A 21,077-nucleotide genomic window follows, 5' to 3' on the forward strand; every position below is an offset into this window, starting at 1 on the left:
CCTAACCCTTTCCTTTTGCTCTTTATTGCGTAATTCGAGAATCATAGCAGACCAGTTTGTTGCAAATCGTAAGTCCCCCTTGTGTTTCCAGCATAAACACATCGACCACTGAGTAATCCCGCAGTCAAGACCTAACAATCAAAACCTTGAGGTCATCCCCTTTGATCAAACCAAAAACAGCATTAGGGACTTCCTTATCTCAAGAGAGGATAGGATACTCAGCTGGTTATTCTATTCTACGTTGGCCGTATGGAGTTTGCAACAATTCGATTTCAAACACGTCAACAGTTACCATTCAGACTTGGCATAAAAAAACTCCTTTGGTAAAGCCAAATAAATTCATTAACAGCAGTTGCAAATTATATAGCAAGGATGTCACTGAAGGTGTATTACTACTTTAATCATGTCAAACAAGTCAAAGACAGCTCCAGTCTTCTCATAATTCTGGGATTAATTTAGCATATTTGCAAAGTCTGAAAGACAAATGCCCAGATTGATGCTGAGCCAAAGACAGAATTATCGAATACTTAGCATAAGAATACTATGATGAAATCAATACAAACCTTCAGGCGTTGGCTCCTATGTCAATTTAACCAACAATCAGACCCTTCACTTCTTTATTTGCATGCTCAGGACTATCATTCAATAGGGATGATTACAACTATCAAAGCAAACCAAGAATGTTATTATCAGCACACAGGAATAATAGAAAATGTCTTAAGTGAATACTAAACCTGTTCAATGTGCTGTAACTTCAGGTTCATGCCCTGGTATAGGCCCTCATGTCCTTCAAAAACCCAGATGCTGCTCCAAATGTGCCAAAAACCCTTTCAAATTTCCCTCATTTTTTAGCATGAGGAAAATAATAATAAAGTGACTTATTAGTTTTTCACTTACTCCATTAAAGTCACTTTAATTACTATAATAAATAATTAAATTAAGTTATTTAATTTATTATTTTTCAACAACTTAAATTTGAATTATTTAATTAATTTCTAATGTCCTAATAATGGGGACATTACATACAACACCACCTATCACATGTCTATTGGGATGACTCCTTTTAGAGTTTTGTATGGGTATTATACTCCATTATTTATAGATTTATCTTTTTTTATAGATAACAAGGCTCCCAAGGCTAAGGAATGGATTCAGGAAAGTCAAGACATCCTTAAGACACTAAGGATAATCTTCAAAATGCCCAAAACCAGCAGAAAATATATGCAGATAGGCACAAAGTTGAGAGAAGTTTTGAAGTGGGTGACTTAGTTTTCATGCATCTTCAATCCTATAGGTAGTCTTCCTTGAAGAAGAGTGGTGCAAAAAAGTTGTACCTTGATTCTACAACCCTTACAAGATTGTTAGGGGAGTGAGAGAAGTAGCTTACGAACTTGAGGTTTCAGAGAATAGCAGGATTCATAATGAGTTCCATGTTTTGTGGCTCGAAAGGGCAATAGGGCAGTATATCACATCATCTCCCGAGCTTCCACCTTTGGATGAGGAGGGTAGATTGGTTTTGGTTTTTGATAAAATTCTGAATGTCACAGAGAGGAAATTGAGGAGCAGAGTGATTAAGGAGTATCTCCTTAGATGGCGAGACTTGCTCATTGAGAATGCCACTTGGGAGGGTGCACAAATTCTTCAGCATCCTAATTTACAATTGATTGAAGGCAAGCAATTTTGGGAAGGGAGGACTATATTGTCCCCTTTTGAGGAGTAGTCGATGACACCAGTTAGCCTATTTTAATCTCGTAGGCTAAAGTATGGCAGTGAAGGAATAATTTAAATTAATTATTTAATGTTATCCAATAAAGTACATTTCAAGGGTAATGTTATTTAAATAATTTAATAAAGCATCATCAAGTGAATTAAGTGAAATTAGTAAAAGGGAAATATTAAAGGAATTATTTAAAGTGAGAATTTGAAAAGGTTTTCAAGAATGTTCCTCGAGTGTTATAAAAGAACATTTGTGGAGCTCATTTTCACCGTGCTTGGATTATTTCTCTTTTTATGAATCATTAGAGATTCGTGTGGAGCCAAACCCCTAGGACAAAAACCCTAAAGGATGCAAGTTTTGATAGTGAAACTATCTACCCTAGTTGGTTGTAGGAGAGATCACTTAGATTTCTCGCATAGATTAAGTGGAGGTTTATGGAAATTTGTGAAGTTTTTAATACAAGACAAATTTCAGGATTTATTGAATGTCTAGGAATTGCCTAGAGGTGGGACGCCATGACTAGAAAAAGAGGATAGTTGAAAGGATCGAATTGTTGGTTTATTTGATGACTTCAATACATCTTGGCATACTGTTAATCTCACTTTGGCATGAGGATTAGTGTGTGGCGTAGAGTTGGTTAGTATGTAATGTCCCTTTATTTACTACATATAATATAGGGACAAATAACTTGCTAAGATCAATTGCAAAAGGCTTCTTTCCTTCTTTAACTAATGATACTTATAGCATATGATGAATAATGTAAGAAGACAATGGTTTACACTTGTAATTTGGTTGATAGTAATGTATGAATATTGACTATCATCAATGCCACTGCTGTCTCTGGTTAGACAATTAGATGTATGCTTAAGTGAATTGACCTTTATGATGTATTTTGCTTGGTACAGACCATATGGTCCTCTCTTATGTCTGATATGGTAACTCAAATCTACAAGATGATCTTAATAGCCTTCTCAGATGTAACAATGGGGGAAAATGCTATGCACTTGTCTAGGATCGCTTATAGGGATGGGATTTCTATTTCTGATGCAACCCTTCAATGTCTGCAACATGAGGTATGCCACTTTCTTTATAACAATAAGATCGCTAACTCAGAGATAATTCTTTAATTCAAGCCACGTTTGATGATAACATGAACTTTAGAGTGGTAAAGTGGCTAGTCAACAATCTGATGTTGTTTCTGATGTATACGGTCAGAACAATGTAATAATGGGGTGCCAAAGCAATGCTCAAATAAGAGCATTTCTGCAAGGATACGTAGAAGAATTAAAATACCATCATTCACTAAGTGTCTTGCTAAGTTGTAATGATCTAATCATTGCTATTTCTGATTATTTTCAAAAATCGATATGCCTTTTATATCTGGTTTGGAGAACGATAAGTCACTAGGTGAAAGACATGTCTTATGTCTCTTCATACATGTATCCTTCCATAATTTTCTTGATTGCCACCTTAATCCCAATTGGGCTCATACATACATCCATTCATTAGTAACGATTGTCTTCGATGATATGTCATGTGAATTTAAGTTAATTTTAAGTATAACTAATTAGGGGACATCACATGACGTGAATTTAAGTTAATTTTAAGTATAACTAATTAGGGGACATCACATGATGTGAATTTAAGTTATAAATAATTAGGGGACATCACATGACGTGAATTTAAGTTAATTTTAAGTATAACTAATTAGGGGACATCACATGATATCTTGCTAGATGGATTGTATTAGTTCGGACATCAATCAATGCATTTGTCAATACCATGCCTTAACTAACATCCGGTCTCTTCATCATTGACATTGTCATCGAGCTATGATGTTTTCGGTGACTATTCTTATCTCCATTTAGGCTTATTCTATCTGGCCTGTCGATAAGTCAAAAACATTTAATTCGCTGTTCAATGTCTTCATATTCAATAGTTTCACACTATGGGCTTCTTAATAATTCCTCCCTTTGCCTAATGGAGTTGCAATTCCTCTGTCTATACAAGTTGCAGCTTCTTTGAGTCAATCGTTGGTTCTTCCTAACTTATTGACGATTCTTGTTGAATCGTCCCTCTGTTCCGTACTTTTCCAATGATTTACTAACTGATTTCGGTTATGTATCGTCTTTCACGATAAAGATGCTCCATTGTCTTTAAGATGTTGCTTCTTTTTATATGAGTTACCCGGGGACGCGTCCCCGACCTGAAAACCCCCGTCCCCGTCCCGGGGACGTTTTGGGGACTTGGCGACGGCTAGGGGACATTTCCCCCCGTCCCCAAATTGCCCTGTATTTTGAGGGGACGTCCCTGAAACGAGGGGACACCTGCCCTAGCTCTGGGGGACGTCCGTACGTCCCGGGGACGGCTGGGGACGGCTGGGACGTCCCCAATCTGTCCCGGGGACAACCAGACGTCCCCCATATCTAAGGCCATTAAAAAAAAATTTTAAAATAAAAAAAGTTGTATTTTCAATTTTTTTTTTAAATTTTCTATTATAGGCCCCTTATTAATTCAAATTGTTATTAAAAATTAAAAAATTAAAAGATAAAATTAATTTAATTCATAATTTTGACAATAAAACAATATGGCAGCAGTGTAGCCTTTAGGCATTTTGACACAGAGATTAGAAAATCGCCCAAAAATCGCCAAACTCGGCAAGTTAATAAAAAAATGACACCCAACGCGATGCCCCTTGAATCCACCTTGGGGGCGCTGCCCCCAAACCCCCTTTGAAAAAAATGGGGGGAAACTACGTCAATAGAAGTAGGGAAAATTTAACCTCTTTGTTTTGACATTTTGTATGTTATTTCTTTAATATCTATTATGATATGCATATTGACAATGTGAATGAATTGAAATTCTGATTTATGAATGCATAATTGCATATTGTCTATTGAGTATTAACAATGTTGTATGTTCAGAATTTACATTCTAAAATGTTTTCAACTTTTCATAGTATCATACACATGCTATATCCATGTTTTATTGTTTTCATATGAATATAATGTATGTATGCATGCTTTATCCATGTTTTCATATGAACATTTAGAATTTTGAAATTTTCCTATATATTTTAAATTTTCCTATATTTTATATAGCCATCCCATTTGCCGTCCCCTGCCGTCCCCAAATTTGGCAAAAAAATTTGCCGTCCCGGAAATGCATCCCACCGTCCCCGTCCCGGAAACTCGAGGTAACATTGGTATTATATAATATAATCACTACTGTTTGGAGATGTATTCATGCCAAATCGATACTAAACTCTTGGAGATGTATTCATACCAAATTTATACTAAACTCTTGGAGATGTGTTCATGCCAAATCGATACTAAACTCTTGGAATTCTCCCCCCCGACTACTATATCAATCTACCAAGAATTGCCTTCCTCTTTTACGGGCATGTCTCTTCCTAACAAATAGACATACTCCAATGATCGGTTGTATTCTTTCAAGAAAAATTTGCTTCCTTTCAAGGTAATTGCACCTCCTTGAATAGTCTGCTTACACTCAACAGACTTTGTTTATTATAATGATCTCTCTCTTTACATTGACTCTTCGAGGTAATTGCACCTCCTTGAATAGTCTGCTTACAGTCAATGGACTTTGTTTATTATAATGATAACTCTCCTTACATTGACTAATCGCTGGTCTCCTTACATTGACTGATCGCTACCTTAGTAATATAGTTGCTATTTTCAATGCTTCAGTACAACTGTTGTTTATGAACTACGATAGTCTTTGTCTTTTAAAAATCTTTAATCGCTGCATTGACTTGTCTACTTTTTCAATCACTAGTATTGAAGTCGGGGCACGCTTTGGTCGGATGATGCTCGATAGCCCTAAGTAGAACCTCCGAACAATGGCAACCTAGGTGTATTGATCGGAAGCACCTCTTCACAACTTCATCAGTAATGGACATAATCAAATCATACTTGCATAAAAACAATCTCTCTTATAATTGTCACCCCATTAACTCTTAGATGTCAATTATATTTGCTTAGTCTTAAACGATATTCTTGTTTTTTGGAGAAGCCATATGGTTTCTCTGTATGTGTTCTTTTGACTAGTCCTTATCCATCTCTTATCATTGTTATTAATTTCAATATTACTTCCAAATTCGTCTCCATAGGAGACTTCTCGAATTTGAGTGATCTCAGTAGGTAATGTTTATAGGAACTCATCTTTAGAATGATCGTATGGATTGGAATTTGATTGGGATATCACATCGGTTCTTGTACCCATAGTGGGGCATGACATAGTAGCTAGACATGGACATGAAGAGCCTTGCTTGTGCCTAGAGTTTGGGATTTTAGTGTGGAAGTAGAATGCTTGATGAGGGCATTTATATTGTTAGAGCTTGATCACTGCTCTTTGCACAGATTTTAGGGGAGTTTGGAGTCTATCCAAGGCATCAAAGGTTTCCCAAAGTGAGTGCTAGTTGGATGCGGAGATACAGGGACCCAAGTGCAAGGAATGAGAGTTGACTATAGTAAAAGGAGCTTGGACGTGTGGACTATATGTTTCTAGACCAGCATATAACATACCCATTGTTTGTTGTTCATATTTGAAGCTTATCATCAACATATAGTGATGCATTGTCACTTCAAAGTGGGTAGATTATAGTGATATTAAACTCAATGAGCACAACTTCATAGTGGCGTGAGGAACTTCCCTGTTGGAGCAGCCGCTTGAGCTATCCATTTGCTGTTGGGTGCCAAGATTCTATTGCTTTTCATTAGGAGGGGGATTTTAGACATAGTCCTCTTACATAAGGACAACCTAACCCCACAACTTTCACTGATGGGCCAATGCACATGACAAAATGTGTTATAGGATCGAACAATACAAGGATAGATACACTCATGAACAACTCCTTGTGAACTTGAAAGGATCTCTCACACTACTCAAACCAAACAAACATCTTATGTTTCTATTGAAGGGAAGTGTTGGGATGCATCACTTATCTCATAATGAATCAATTGTAATAACCCACTAATCCAATGAATCTACATACCTCAAAAACATTAATGAGTGAAGGCCAATCCACAATAGCCTAGATCTTTGAGAGACCCATTAAGATACTCTCACAAAATATGATATGTCCAAAATATCAAACCTCAAGCTAGAAGATCTCACACTTTGCAAATATGATATGTCCCATATAATAAATGTCGGGCTAGAAGAGCTCACTTCAAAACCTAGTACAATTGAGTCTTATGTTCATCATCTGTCCTTGAACATTTCAAATATCCTCTCAAAAGACAAGGCCAAATCAATCAAGGAAGATGTAGAGCATGTTGTTCATGAGACATATGAACATGGATGGAGTGTTGGCAACCCAAAGTGAACTACTATAAACACATTGTGTCTTGTCTTGAGAAAAATGTCAAATTTTGGTTTTGAAGGTTTACTATGGAGAGTCATTACCACATTAATATTAATACTGCTCAAAATCCTTACAATGACCACATTTTAAAAAGATCTTGAAATTTTATTTTCTACAAGATCAAAATTGCCTCAAACAAACTATGATGTGAGGAGAACAAAGGCTCTAAAGTTGACTACATTTTAAATAATGTGCCCTAATTTTGCACCAAAAGCTTTGCCAAAAAATAGACTTGCATAGTCAACTTTACATGGTCATGTGACCCTCGATACCACTTCAAATTCTCTAAATTGCTTTGAGATCTTAATTTTGCATGTATGTGAGAAGAACAACCATTTGCAAGACAACCTATTTTTCTAGAAGAAGCAGTGACAATCTTTTCCCACTTTGCCCAAACTAATGCTTTACCACTTACTAGGATCCACACATAATAATTGACACTCACAAAATAACGATAATTTGGAAAATAACAATAGAGATCACAAAACAGGAGATGTTTGTGGGCCAAGATGCCCTAATATCCAATTAAATGAAAAATAGATTAAACCTCAAAGCAGGGCAACACCAGAAAGTAATCCTTATGAAAGAAATCACTCAACACTTCATGTCTTACAATGATATTCACCTAACTATGATCCTCTTCCTAATTACAAGTTATCTACATGACCCAATATACAGAAAGGGATGTATGTCACATGTCAACATCTCCATTACCCCACAATATGCCTTGATACATAACACTAGAGAATAAAGCTTGTTTAAAATATTTGTGCCAATTAGCATAGGATTCCCTCTTATGCAACTCAATGCAATAAATTGTATTTGTGATTTGTAAGGTCAAGGGGGCCACATTGGTGAGTTAGAATAACTATTCATATTAATTTTAGTCATCATTTTTTGCGTTCTTTATGTTAATATTATTTGATTCATAATTAGCCCTCACAATTGAACTTTCACTTTCAAATACATCATAAGTAGTTTTACATTTTTTTTTGCTTTGTGTTTCTAAATATCTTAACCACATTTCCACATTCTAAGGGATCATATGGTTGGCATGAGAAGCAGCTATATTGCCAAACTTATGCATAGGTACTCTTATAAATCAAAATCACGCAGACTTATGCATAGGTACTCTTATACATTAAAATCATGCATAACCTTAAATATGAAAGAATTGTGATTTAATAGAAGGTGTTTAATAATGTAAACAAGAGACTATAAGATCTATCATGTGGAGGAGAAAAAATTTATTGAAAAAATTATGCAAACATTTTGGCAATCTAGCTTTCATTTTCCTCAAGGTTGTCACTACAAGCCATATGTATCCTATTAGTGCTAATTTTTAACTGTTCTAAAACATCCTTTACATAGCTCCCTAAAGAAGTCAGCGAACTCAAAAGGCTATGTAGTAATTTTAATCTTCATGGGAGTGCTTCAATCATAATTGCTCATACTGATGATAATGGTTTATATGATCATTATTATACCAAGACTATAAACGTGTCATAAATTGATGTGATGTTCCCATAAAGTAAATAATAAATGTAAAATCAAAAACATGGAATGGTATTCATGCCTTAGGTTGATCCATAGAGCTCCCAAAGTAGCCCACACCGAATGATAATGATGAATATGCCACAGCCAATTCTACTGCTTTTAGCTGCTCAAAATTACTTGCATCCTGTTAGATGAAACTTCATTATTATACAAGCAATCATTAGCAATAATATGTAAGAACATGCAATATTTCTCATGCCATAACATATCACTTACAACTGTGGTGTTACAAGCTTGCAACATCAGCACACCGGCATCAATAGGCATAGACAAATGCCTTCCTTGATCAATAATAGTCTCTAGAACCTCAACACAGCCAAAGATTGGTCCAGACTGTGACCTACAATTCCATTTATTTAATTCTATATTATCAAACTGCACACAAAACTTTCCATTCTTATCCTTCAAAATTAAATAATTTTTCTGGTTTTAGGATCTGTAACTTATAACTAGTCTCTGATAAATTAAACCAAAGACAAACAAAGTGTCAATATGTTTCCATAGAAATGGGAGGGCACAAGTTCTAACATCACGGATAAGGCAACATTTTCTTTTTCTTTTTGTTTTCTTTGTAAAACAGCAAATTATAATGGAAGAGGACCAAAATTTATATTTTCCAAAGTGGACACAGGAGCATTGCCATTTCTATAGTGGAAGTGTGCTTACAAGATATTCCCAAGGGCATCAAAATGCTAAAAAGAGAGTAGTGACTAAACAATACTTAATCTACAGATGGAATGCAAATGACTATGACGAACTTCCTTACATCCCTTGCTACTTTTCTTTTTGGATATAACAGAAATATATTAATGAAATGAGGTAGCTTTCTACAAAATGCCAACATCAATAATTGAAATCATTGGAAGGTGACCAAAGCATACCCAGAAACATACACGAGGGAACAAAATGGGGTGAACAAGACAGCAAGGATGCTTACAAAGACTTTCAGACTCTAATGCATTGTTAAATGACAAAGTGTCTAAATTATTTAAAAAGACAATTTAATTATTTCTGGAGGGAAAAAGTAAAATAGAAAATAATATTGAAATTCCTCAAAATGGCTATAAAAGAGGGGTTTGGGGTTTGAGAAAGTTATCCATTTTTGAAAACAAATTTCTGTATCAAGATTGAACAATGTTCATCTTTTTTCTCTTGGGGATAAAAACCTTCAAGTTGCAGGATTGAGGATGGAAACCCTCTAATCCCCTTTTTGGTCATTTCATATAAAGGTCACATCTGGGATCATAATTACATATTGGGTGTTTGTTTCTATTGTACATGCTATTTTGATTAAAGGTGTTGCAATCATTCTTCATAAACCTAGCTGCCATTTTGTGAAGTTATTCTTGCTCTTGCTGACAAATTGAGTCATATTTGGAGGGCGTTTGATAGTGAATGTTTATAGATCTTTTTGCTGACTAGAATAGTGAAGATTGAAAGGGTTTAAGGTGCCAACTTCCTTCGTCTAGTGCTACAATATCAGTCATATCATATGGAACTGTTGGTGAGGGGGTGATACCTCAGGCAAGTCATTAACCTCGGTAAAGGTGGGCCCTTGAAGAGCCTTACCAGACTTTAGTTGAACTCCATCTTGAAGTGGCCTAGCAGCCAACAACTTGTCTTTTAAGGCTGCATTCAGTTTTTCTCATTTCGACCACAATCCACATTCTTTATTTTTGGTTGTCCTTGTTAATACAGGCCATACATATTGATGCTAGCTTCCCCTATTGCAAGCTGTACCAATTTTAGCAGTTGTATTGGCTGCCATAGGCATTTCCATGGTATCTATTGTTGCAATAGATTTATAACTAGTTGGTATCAAAGTTGAATTGTATATTAGCCACTCAGCTCCTTTCAATAATGCTTCATATTTCAAGTATATTTTTAGTGTTTTTCAATTTATATTCCAGCTGTTTGTTGAAGTGTCTACTTTCAAATTGTTCGTCAACTGTTTGCCATAATTCCTAGAAATGAATACTAAATAGTATTCATTGCTTATTATTCAAAATTTGTAATAATCTGTCAATTTTTCCACCATACTAACATAAATTTGTCGGTTAGGATGACTTTACTGCCAAGACATTATTAATTATCTATTTATTTCCAACATTGTATTCATTATAGAAACGCATGGCTTGCCACCAATAAATTAGTATCCCAAACACCATCTGCACTTACCTTGCCCACACTGGGATCTTGGTGATCAGAAAGTGTGAGAGTTTGCGTTTCATACTAACATCTGCTAAAATTCAGAATAATAATAGTTGTAAACATTACAAATGTACTCTTTTTAATGATTTCTTCTGTTGTCCCACTGGTGGTGTCTTAGTGTATAACTTATTTTTAGATACTATGTTTCCAAGATTAAATCTCTCTTAATGGCTTCCTACAAACATGCTCGATCAAAAGAATTCACCCAACCTTTAAGAAGTTTGGTCAATCCCTCCATAATAAGAATAGTAAGTCTTTTTTTTAAGACATTAGGAACCATCACTTATAATCTTGGAAACTCTACCACATTGGTGTCTACTGTGTCGTATTGCTTCAACAAAGCCAACTACTTGAAATGAATCTCAAGGGCCTTTTTTCAGATTTGTTAATAAAACTTTAAGCTGAAATCATCATATGAACTAATCAAACCATGCCCTTCGGTACCTAATCCATGGTAACACCACTGGTGTGCTATGCCTTCCAAATGAAGGGTAGAAAATTTTATAGTTTATTCCTAATGCACAGGGTTATGTGAAATATATATCCAACTTCTGAACCCAAGCACAAGCTGTACATTTATTTGAGCCATCATAAGCAAGAATGGTCAACTAATTAGCGTTTTTAGTCTCTATGAGGCTGATGTGCGTTTTGCCTGAGTTCATTCTTTTGTTTATTCTTCATCTTTAGGTTACAAAAATTAGTGAGAGACATTTCTGCATGAATTGCTGGTCCAAATAAATTACAAAACTAATTCCACTCTGGTTTTGTGGTTCTTCTTCTTCAAGTTCTTCTCTTATTAGAAACTTAGGTTGGAAAGGCCTAGACCCAGAACCCATAGTGTTTCTATTATTCGTAGCAATAATAGTACTTCCTTCACCTGTAGAGGTTTGGACAAGCCTTGGGAAAATTAACATTTGCATTTTTTGTGATAATTGTGCCATGACATTTGTTGTTGGCTCTAGCTCATCCTATAATAGTATTACATTGGATATTTGTCTTCTCCTCATCTATCAGAACCTTTTCCCTCATTTCCACTTCAATTTCTTCACCCTGATCTTGTAACTTTCTCTGCACTTTCTGATAAAATCTAACTTCTCTATCACTAGGCTACATTAAATCGTTAGCACTAACCTTGCAAGTTGGCAAGATCAAGCTTTGATGCCACTATAGACCCTTTTGGAAATTTCATAAAATATGCAAACAAATAAGGAAAACAGAACAGCACTATTGAACTTCAAAAATCAATAGTCGTTTTTTAAAAGCCAAGATTTGAAAGTTCTTACAAATTGAAACAGGATACTGAAATCCCATTTACAAATAATCTCCAATAGAAATAATAAACTCATCATATGCTGCGATCCCACTTACAAATTCAGTGATTAAAACAGAAAACCTTTTCATGAGGTATGGTTGTACAACTGTTGAAGGAGAAAAGTGCAGCAGCTGATATTAACAAAGATTCAACAGTTCAAAATGTTATGGCCCCTTCAAAGCATAATACAGTGCCCATGAATAGAAATATCATAACAGAAATAAGTTATGGCCCCAATGACATAATATTGCTGCTAACTGCTGAGTATCACTGAATGTAGCCATAGATATGTATGGCAGCCAAGCAACAACAGATGTAACCAAAGGAATGTGAATGGTTGTTACTAGCTATGGTAAGGGCTCTCTAAAATGGCCCATTTCTTTCTTCATCGAATGATCTCAGAAATATCAACAAAATTTCTTATAACATCCTCTTTGAAACAATCCTCATGAGCAATGCCTACTTTTGTGAGAATATGTTTCTTTACATAGTTGATGTGGCCTTAACGGTCAAAAACTGTAATGTCCCCTTACATTAATACTCAAAAATAAGGGAACAATTAACTTGAAAATCAGTTGAAAGGGACTTCTTTCTTATCCAACCCCAGATTTCTTATGAATCTTGATAATCAATGCCTGCTAGAATGATAATTGGTACCATCAAATGCAAGAATAATATCACTTATAATATGTTGATATAATATGTATTACTAATCGATAGGATAGATTATCACTGCTATCTCTGATATAACACTTAGATGTATGCCAAGATGATCTTATATCGGATCTATTATGACCAGAGTATCAAAAATTGCCACAAGTCAGGCGAGTTTCCCGAGATCTTATATCGGATCTATTATGACCAGAGTATCAAAACTCGCCGCTAGTCAAGCGAGTTTCCTGAGTTGGCGAGTCAAGTGAAGCTCAGCGAGTTTTGGTAGCTTGTGACTTGGAGTCGGTGAGTTTTTTGCATAACTCGCATGACTCGCGAGTCAGGCGAGTTATACAAAAAACTCGCCGAGTCCGAGCTCCAGGACTCGCGACACAGTAGGTCACGTTTTGACTTGCAAAAAACCAAAAAGATAAGATTTTTGACATGTTTTTTTTGTATTTCTTTGTAATTTAACCGTAAAAGGTCTTCTAATTGCTAGTTGTGAGAAGAAGAGAGGAAAACCAAGAGAGAGGAAGGAAAACAAGAGGCCATAGGTTTGCAACCAACAGGGAAGAAGAGCATCAAGGAGACCACAAATCACATTGGGGAGGCCATAGGCTTGCATTGAGAGCATCAAGGAGTCCATAGCAAGACTTCTCAACTCATTTAAAAGAGGTAAGTATTAAACTTTGTAGATTTTGTTGGTTTTTTTTGGTATGTTAATGGATTTTTTCATTTGTTAATTTTTTTTAGTTTAAAAGTTAACTTTCCAAATCTTGAATGTTTTTATTTTTTTAGTTTAACTTCAATGAGAGAAGTGGAATAATAGAAAGTGCAAACCGTACATTTTTTTAGAAAAAAATTGTAAACATGTATTTACAATTTTTTCTTAAAAAAAAGTAGGGTTTGCTGATTTTTTCTATTGGTTTATAACTTTATAAAATCTTCTTATTGCAGAAGCTTTCACATTTTAAAAACATTCATTTTTCACAATGCCTAAAAAGGATGAGGCTTGGAAATATATTGAAGAGTTTCCTAGCAAACAAAAAAATCAAACAAAATGTTTTTTTTGTAAAAAAATTAATTTTGGCAGCATCAATAGATTTAAATACCATATTGCCGGCATACCTGGCCATGATATTGAGGTATGTAAAAAACAAACTGCTGAGGCAAAACGTTTCTGTTATGTCCAATTAGAAACACATGAACAAGAAAATTTAACTAAGAAGAGGCAATTGGAAGAGTTAAGTGTTATTGGCTCCCATGCATCCGCATCCGCATCCACATCTGCAAGATGTGTTGGAGAGGCTTCTTCCATGCCTCCCTTTCGTCCTAGTGCTAGTGCTTCTACTTCTACTCCTCCTAGTGGCACTATTACCTTTGGCCCTAGAGTCTGGAAATCTAGGTTGGATAGTTATTTTGTGCCACACAGTACTCCTGGGGCACAACCCTCGCTTGAGAGCATGGGTTGGAACAAGGAGGTTCATGATGCTGCAGAAAAACAAATTTCCAAGTTTTGGTACTTTTGCAACATTCCATTTATTGCAGCCAGGTAATTCTTTTTGGTTTGATTGCTTTAAGTTTAAAAGTAAATTTATAGTTTGAAGTTGTACTCTACTTTGTCCAATCATAATCTATTTGTGACAGGTCTCCTTATTGGCAAGGCATGGTAGATGCCATAACCATTTGTGGTGCGGAGTTTAAAGCCCCTACTGATGCTAAGTTAAGTGGCCCCCTCTTGTTAGAAATGGGTGAGGATATGAAAGTTGAGCTAGAGGACCACTGACAGTCTTGGAGCCAAAAGGGTTGCACCATCATGACAGATGGTTGGATGGATAGGAAGAATAGAACACTCCTAAATTTTCTTGTTTCCTGCAGAGGTGATTGATCATTCTAATTTCTACTTCCCTAAATGCATTAAATAATTTAAATTTTGTTTTGTTGATTGATACATGATAATTGATAATTATTTTGCTCTATTTTCAGGATCCACCATGTTCTTGAAGTCTATTGATGCTTCCTCACATGTGAAAAATGCCACATACTTATATGAGGCTATTGAGGAAGTCATACAAGAGGTGGGGGAAGAAAATGTGGTGCAGGTGGTGACAGATAATGCAGCAAGTTATTGTCATGTCCCCTCCGGGACCGTTATATATATAAGGAGAGAAAGAGAGAGACCCTAAATGAAGAAATTATTATTATTAATTAATATAATAATGACTAATGAATGATTAATTAAAATTCATTAATTAAATATTACTTACGAAGGTGCACATTACAAAGAGCACAAATGGGGGTGTATTCTTTCTATGCCATGCCCCATCCTTAATCATCATATTTTTCCTAACCAAGAAATATGACCTAAATATAGCAATTAAAATATTGTTAATTGTTTATTAATTTAATATTTTAATTTATTCATTATATACAAATGATATAATAAAATAAATATAACAATTATTATTAATTAATTAATATTTGTTAATCGATGATATTCATAAAATGTTTTAATGAAATAATATCACATCATTCAAGTGTCGTAATGATTCTACCACATAAGTTTACCTTGACGTCAAAAGGAAGAATCATCTAGTTTTAGATATACGATATGTTCACTAGCCCAATCATTGGTCAAAGACTCGATTAAGACTTGAAGTATAAACAATCCATAGTTTATACATTTCAGATAGGATGCAAGCATACCATTTATTATGGGCATCGTGGAAGGTTAATACGGATGGCATAAATGACGTCAAAGATTAAGGAGCCGATTCTTCTCTAAGGAAATTCACGGAATAGTTTCCTCTTAAGACACCGCTACGATATAGTTTCCAATGAATAACACAAGCGATCATGTTAATATCAATAAGGATATTGATGACTGATTAAGCAATTACAATCGATTAATTTGGGAGCAATACAAGATGAGTTTAGGAAGAGACATCGGACATGTCTCTTGGAGGCATCCAATCTAATTGCAAAGATATAAGGAAGGAAATAGGTATTATCTACAGGGGGGAGGAGAGCAGATCAGAACTGTTATTAAGTAACCAGCAGTAACATTTTGTATGCTTAATATATGTAGCCCGATAATGTTGTAGCCAGAATTTAATAATAATAGTATTAACATAAGTCTACAACAATATAGTAATACTAATATAAAGGCATTCACATAATGTGGCAGACCAGATCTCACGCATGTCAGATTTGTCTGCCATCACAACCATTAGGTAGAATAAAGGATCAATGCTTTGGTAAATGGCAATGCTAGTCATTTATATTATAGGAAATATACTTGATTTATATATATATATAGAATTAGTAATTTAAATGAATATAGTTAATAAATATTTTAATATATATATTAACAAATATTAATAATGAATATTTTAATATATATATTAATGAATATTAATAATGAATATTTTAATGCATATATTAATGAATATTAATAATGAATATTTTAATACATATATTGATAAATATAAGTAATGAACATATTAATACATATGTTAATGAATGGTTCTTAGATGTTAGTAAATACATAGTAGGAATAGTAGGAATATATGTTAAGAAATAAATGTGAATATTGGTTAATGAACATTTTTATGAATATATGTAGTGAACACATGTTAAATCGGGAATATGTACATGTGGATTATGGAATAGGAAAATAGTAATAAAATGCAAAAAAGTATTATAAATGTAATCACATGTTGGAGGCTATAGGGAGGAAACTCCCTTAGTCTAAGGGAGGGATTATGATAATCCCTAGGGCAGTATATATACCAGAGTCCCCAAACTCGCCGCGAGTCAGGCGAGTTCGCCGAGTTGGCGAGTCGAGCCAACCTCGGCGAGTTTTGCCGACTCGCCGCTCGGACTCGGCGAGTTTTGGGCAAAACTCGCCTGACTCGCGAGTCAGGCGAGTTTTGCCAAAACTCGCCGAGTCCGAGGTCCAGGACTCGGCCGCGTGATAGGCATAATTCGAACTTAAAAAAAAAAAAAAAAAAAGAGCTTTTTCATTTGTTTTTTTTTTCGATTCTCTTTGGTATAACCCTAAAAGGTCTTTTAATTGTTATTTGTGAGAAGAAGAGAGGAAAAGTGAGAGAGAGGAAGGAAAACAAGAGGCCATAGGTTTGCAATCAGCAAGGAAGAAGAGCATCAAGGAGACCACAAATCACATTGGGGAGGCCATAGGCTTGCATTGAGAGCATCAAGGAGTCCAAAGCAAGACTTCTCAACTCATTTGAAAGAGGTAAGGTAGATTTTGCTTGTTTTTTTAAGTATGTTAATGGATTTTTTTCATTTGTTTGTTAATTTTTTTTTAGTTTAACAGTTAACTTTCCAAATCTTGAATGTTTTTATTTTTTTAGCTTAATTACAATGAGAGAAGTAGAATAATGGCAAAGTGCAAACCCTACATTTTTTTAGAAAAAAATTGTAAACATGTATTTACAATTTTATTTTTTTTTAAAGTAGGGTTTCCTGATTTTTTCTATTAGTTTATAACTTTATTAAATTTTCTTATTGCAGCAGCTTTCACGTTTAAAAAACATTCATTTTTCACAATGCCTAAAAAGGATGAGGCTTGGAAATATACTGAAGACTTTATTGGCAGACAAAAAAATCAAACAAAATGTTTTTTTTGTAAAGAAATTAATTTTGGTGGCATCAATAGATTTAAATACCATATTGCCGGCATACCTGGCCATGATATTGAGGTATGCAAATTACAAACTCCTGAGGCAAAACGTTTCTGTTATGTCCAATTAGAAACACATGAACAAGAAAAGTTAACTAAGAAGAGGCAATTGGAAGAGTTAAGTGCTATTGGCTCCCATGCACCCACATCCGCATCTGCATCCGCATCCGCATCCGCATCCACATCCGTAGGCTGTGTTGGAGAGGGTTCTTCCATGCCTCCCTTTCACCCTAGTGCTTTTGCTAGTGCTAGTGCTTCTACTTCTACTCCTCCTGGTGGCACTATTACCTTTGGCCCTAGAGTTCGGAAATCCAGGTTGGATAGTTATTTTGTGCCGCGTAGTACTCCTGGGGCACAACCCTCGCTTGAGGGTATGGGTTGGAACAAGGAGGTTCATGATGCTGCAAGAAAACAAATTTGCAAGTTTTGGTACTTTTGCAACATTCCATTTATTGCAGCCAGGTAATTCTTTTTGATTTGATTGCTTTAAGTTTAAAAGTAAATTTATAGTTTGAAGTTGAATTTTACTTTGTCTAATCATAATCTATTTGTGACAGGTCTCCTTATTGGCAAGGCATGGTAGATTCCATAACCATTTGTGGTGCGGGGTTTAAAGCCCCTACCGATGCTGAGTTAAGTGGCCCCCTCTTGTTACAAATGGTTGAGGATATGAAAGTTGAGCTAGAGGACCACCGACAGTCTTGGAGAGAAAAGGGTTGCACCATCATGACAGATGGTTGGACGGATAGGAGGAATAGAACACTCCTAAATTTTCTTGTTTCCTGCGGAGGTGATTGATTATGATTCATTCTAATTTGTACTTCCCTAAATGCATTGAATAAATTAAATTTTGATTTGTTGAAAGTTTGAAACTCTATTTTCAGGATCTACCATGTTCTTGAAATCTATTGATGCTTCCTCACATGTGAAAAATGCCACATACTTATGTGAGGCTATTGAGGAAGTCATACAAGAGGTGGGGGAAGAAAATGTGGTGCAGGTGGTGACAGATAATGCAGCAAGTTATGTTGCTGCAGGTAAATTTTGAACTTTTCAAGTCTTGATGGAGAGGCATCTATGATTATTTAAAATTTTCTTAACACATCAAAATTTCTAATTAACTTAAAATTGCTGCAGGTAAACTTTTGATGGAGAGGCACCCGAAAATTTTTTGGTCTCCTTGTGCGGCCCATTGCCTTGACCTCATGTTGGAGGATATTGGTAAGCTTGAATGGGTGAAATCAATAGTTGAAAGGGCCAAATATATCAGCAAGTTTATCTACAATCATGCATTGGTCCTTAGCATTATGAGGCAATACACGGGGCAAAAGGAGTTGGCTCGTCCAGGCATCACGAGGTTTGCCTCAAACTTCCTCACACTGAAATCCTTGATAAAATCAAAGGCGGCTTTGAGGCGTATGTTTGTTGGTGAGGAGTGGACTTCCTCATCCTATGCTACAACCACTGCAGGGATAGATGTGGTAAATTGCATTTTTGATGAGTCAGGTTTTTGGACCCCCTGTGGAGAAACCGTGCAGGTAAATTTATTACAATTTAACATTTAGTATCTACTATCTAGTATCTACTATTTAGTAATTTAATTTTAATTTATTAACAATTTAACTTTGCAATTTTTCTTTTTTTTTAATTTAATTTGTGACTTAATTGTTTTTGTTTAACATTATGTGTAGGTCACTGAGCCCCTCGTAGTTCTCCTACGAGTTGTTGATGGGGAGAAGCCCTCTATGGGCTATATATATGAGGGTATGGATAGGGCCAAGGAGGCCATTAGGTCCATATATGCAGGAGATGAGGATAAGTATGGCCCCATTTGGGAGATTATTGATAGGAGATGGCAGAACCAGCTTCACAGGCCCATCCATGCAGCAGCCTATTACCTCAATCCGGCATTTCGATTCCGTGATGACTTCAAGGCAGATGAGGAGGTTCTTAGTGGCCTGTATACAGTGGTTCAAAAGTTGTGTACTGATGGCACAGCCTCAAGAACAACGCTCCAGCTGGATAAATATAATAATCGAGAAGGGGCAATCTTCTCAAGCAGCATGTGCATAGAGGCTCGAACACAATTGCAGCCAGGTAGAAATATATGTAAACTTAAGATTCTTAAGTTTATGGCTTATGCATTTTAATTTTTGATTTTATAATCTAGCCTTAAAGTTGGAAATGAGTTTGATTTTTTTTTCTTTTTCGTTATTTCAGATAGATGGTGGCAAATGTTTGGGCCCTCAACCCCAAACCTTCAAAAAATTGCCATCCGTATTTTGAGCCAGCCATGCAGTGCTTCTGGATGTGAGCGCAATTGGTCAATGTTCGAGCACATCCATTCGAAGAGGCGTAATAGATTGTCTGTGGAGAGGTTGAATGATCTTGTTTTTGTTCATTACAACCTCCGTCTTAGGACCAGACAGATTTTGGACACTGACTCCTCTCCGATCACTTTAGCGGAGATCGATCCAGAGTCTGAGTGGATCACTGAGTCTACCGATCCCGTCTTCACTGAGGAGGACCATGAGTGGGTTGACCAGGCAGACAGAGAGGCTGAGGCTGTGGCTATGGCAGAGGAGGAGGATAGAGCACGATCCGGCACAGGCACCTCACAGGCGGAGACTATGGCTTCTCAGTCATCCAGGACCTACCTTAGACGCATTTGTAGGAGGCAGACAGACTACTCTGAGGCTCAGGATTAGCTAGAGCCTGAGCCATAGACTTGTTTTTGTTTACAGTTATATATATGTTTGGGAACATTTGATGTCATGGTTTTATATACATTTGACAACATTTATAACTCTATATATCTATGTTTTCTATTTCCTTCAGCTACAATTTACATTTCTACGCATGTGATGGATGTATGTTTATGTATGTGATCAAATCAGCTTCTATTTGATGATGTTATAGTGTCTTTAAGCTTTATTCAATAATGGGTGCATGAAACAAGTTTTAAATCGTTAAAAATCTCTAAATTTCAAGGGTTTTTTATTTTGCCGAGTCATAGCCGAGTCGTCGCCGAGTCATAGCCGAGTCACGAGTCGAGTCGGCCTTGCCGAGTCCGAGCCGAGTCCGAGTCTGGGAACTTTGATATATACTGAACACTGATATGCATATGTATGGCTTGGTTGATTAAACTCAACCAAGAAGAGACGGATCTGGCCGATCCCCTCTGAGGACTTGGATGATGGAAGCATCACCCAAGGCAAGGAATAGACAAGGGTCTTCCTTGGATGGCTTGAGTGTAAGAGACAGGATTCGAAGTCATCTTCGATTTCCTGGAGGGCTTGGGACCAAGGGGTTCCAAGAAGACGAGCTTCACGGCCGCCTAAGGACATACTTTCGTATGGCATTCGTATCCTTTTAATTAGATAAAAATTATGATTATGTTAATTAAGTATTAAAAATAGATTGCAAATTAAAAATGGTTTATATATATATTTATATGTTGTATTCTAACAATCTATTTTGCAGGACAGTAATCTCTAACTAGTAGGGACATTACAGTTATGTAGTTGTAGATAAA

At 35.8% G+C, this 21,077-nt stretch overlaps 2 protein-coding genes across 8 annotated transcripts in view; one reads left to right on the top strand and one right to left on the bottom strand.

Moving 5' to 3' along the window:
* LOC131030723 (putative threonine aspartase) overlaps nt 1-21,077 on the bottom strand; it is a 328,757-nt gene that overhangs the window by 35,624 nt on the left and 272,056 nt on the right. For 5 of the 6 annotated variants that reach the window (XM_057961657.2, XM_057961643.2, XM_057961620.2 and 2 more), the window contains exons 9-10: nt 8,880-9,003; nt 8,683-8,787 (exon numbers count right to left, since the gene is read on the bottom strand). In XM_057961657.2, coding sequence (XP_057817640.2) covers nt 8,683-8,787; nt 8,880-9,003 — 229 coding nt within the window. The remainder of the gene's footprint in view (nt 1-8,682; nt 8,788-8,879; nt 9,004-21,077) is intronic. The other variant, XM_057961650.2, reaches the window with a different exon arrangement.
* On the top strand, nt 16,888-20,315 carry LOC131875478 (uncharacterized). Of its 2 annotated transcripts, none has more exons than XM_059219858.1 (7): nt 16,888-17,095; nt 17,374-18,004; nt 18,100-18,332; nt 18,427-18,579; nt 18,680-19,080; nt 19,234-19,639; nt 19,763-20,315. In XM_059219858.1, the coding sequence occupies exons 2-7, from the start codon at nt 17,409-17,411 to the stop codon at nt 20,248-20,250; spliced, it is 2,277 nt and encodes a 758-aa protein (XP_059075841.1). In that variant the 5' UTR covers nt 16,888-17,095; nt 17,374-17,408; the 3' UTR covers nt 20,251-20,315. The 2 variants fall into 2 exon arrangements, with proteins under 2 accessions (XP_059075841.1, XP_059075842.1); XM_059219859.1 differs by having other exon boundaries at nt 17,377-18,004.

Source organism: Cryptomeria japonica, chromosome 4, assembly GCF_030272615.1.
Source record: "Cryptomeria japonica chromosome 4, Sugi_1.0, whole genome shotgun sequence".
In the NCBI taxonomy this organism is placed as follows: Eukaryota; Viridiplantae; Streptophyta; class Pinopsida; order Cupressales; family Cupressaceae; genus Cryptomeria; species Cryptomeria japonica.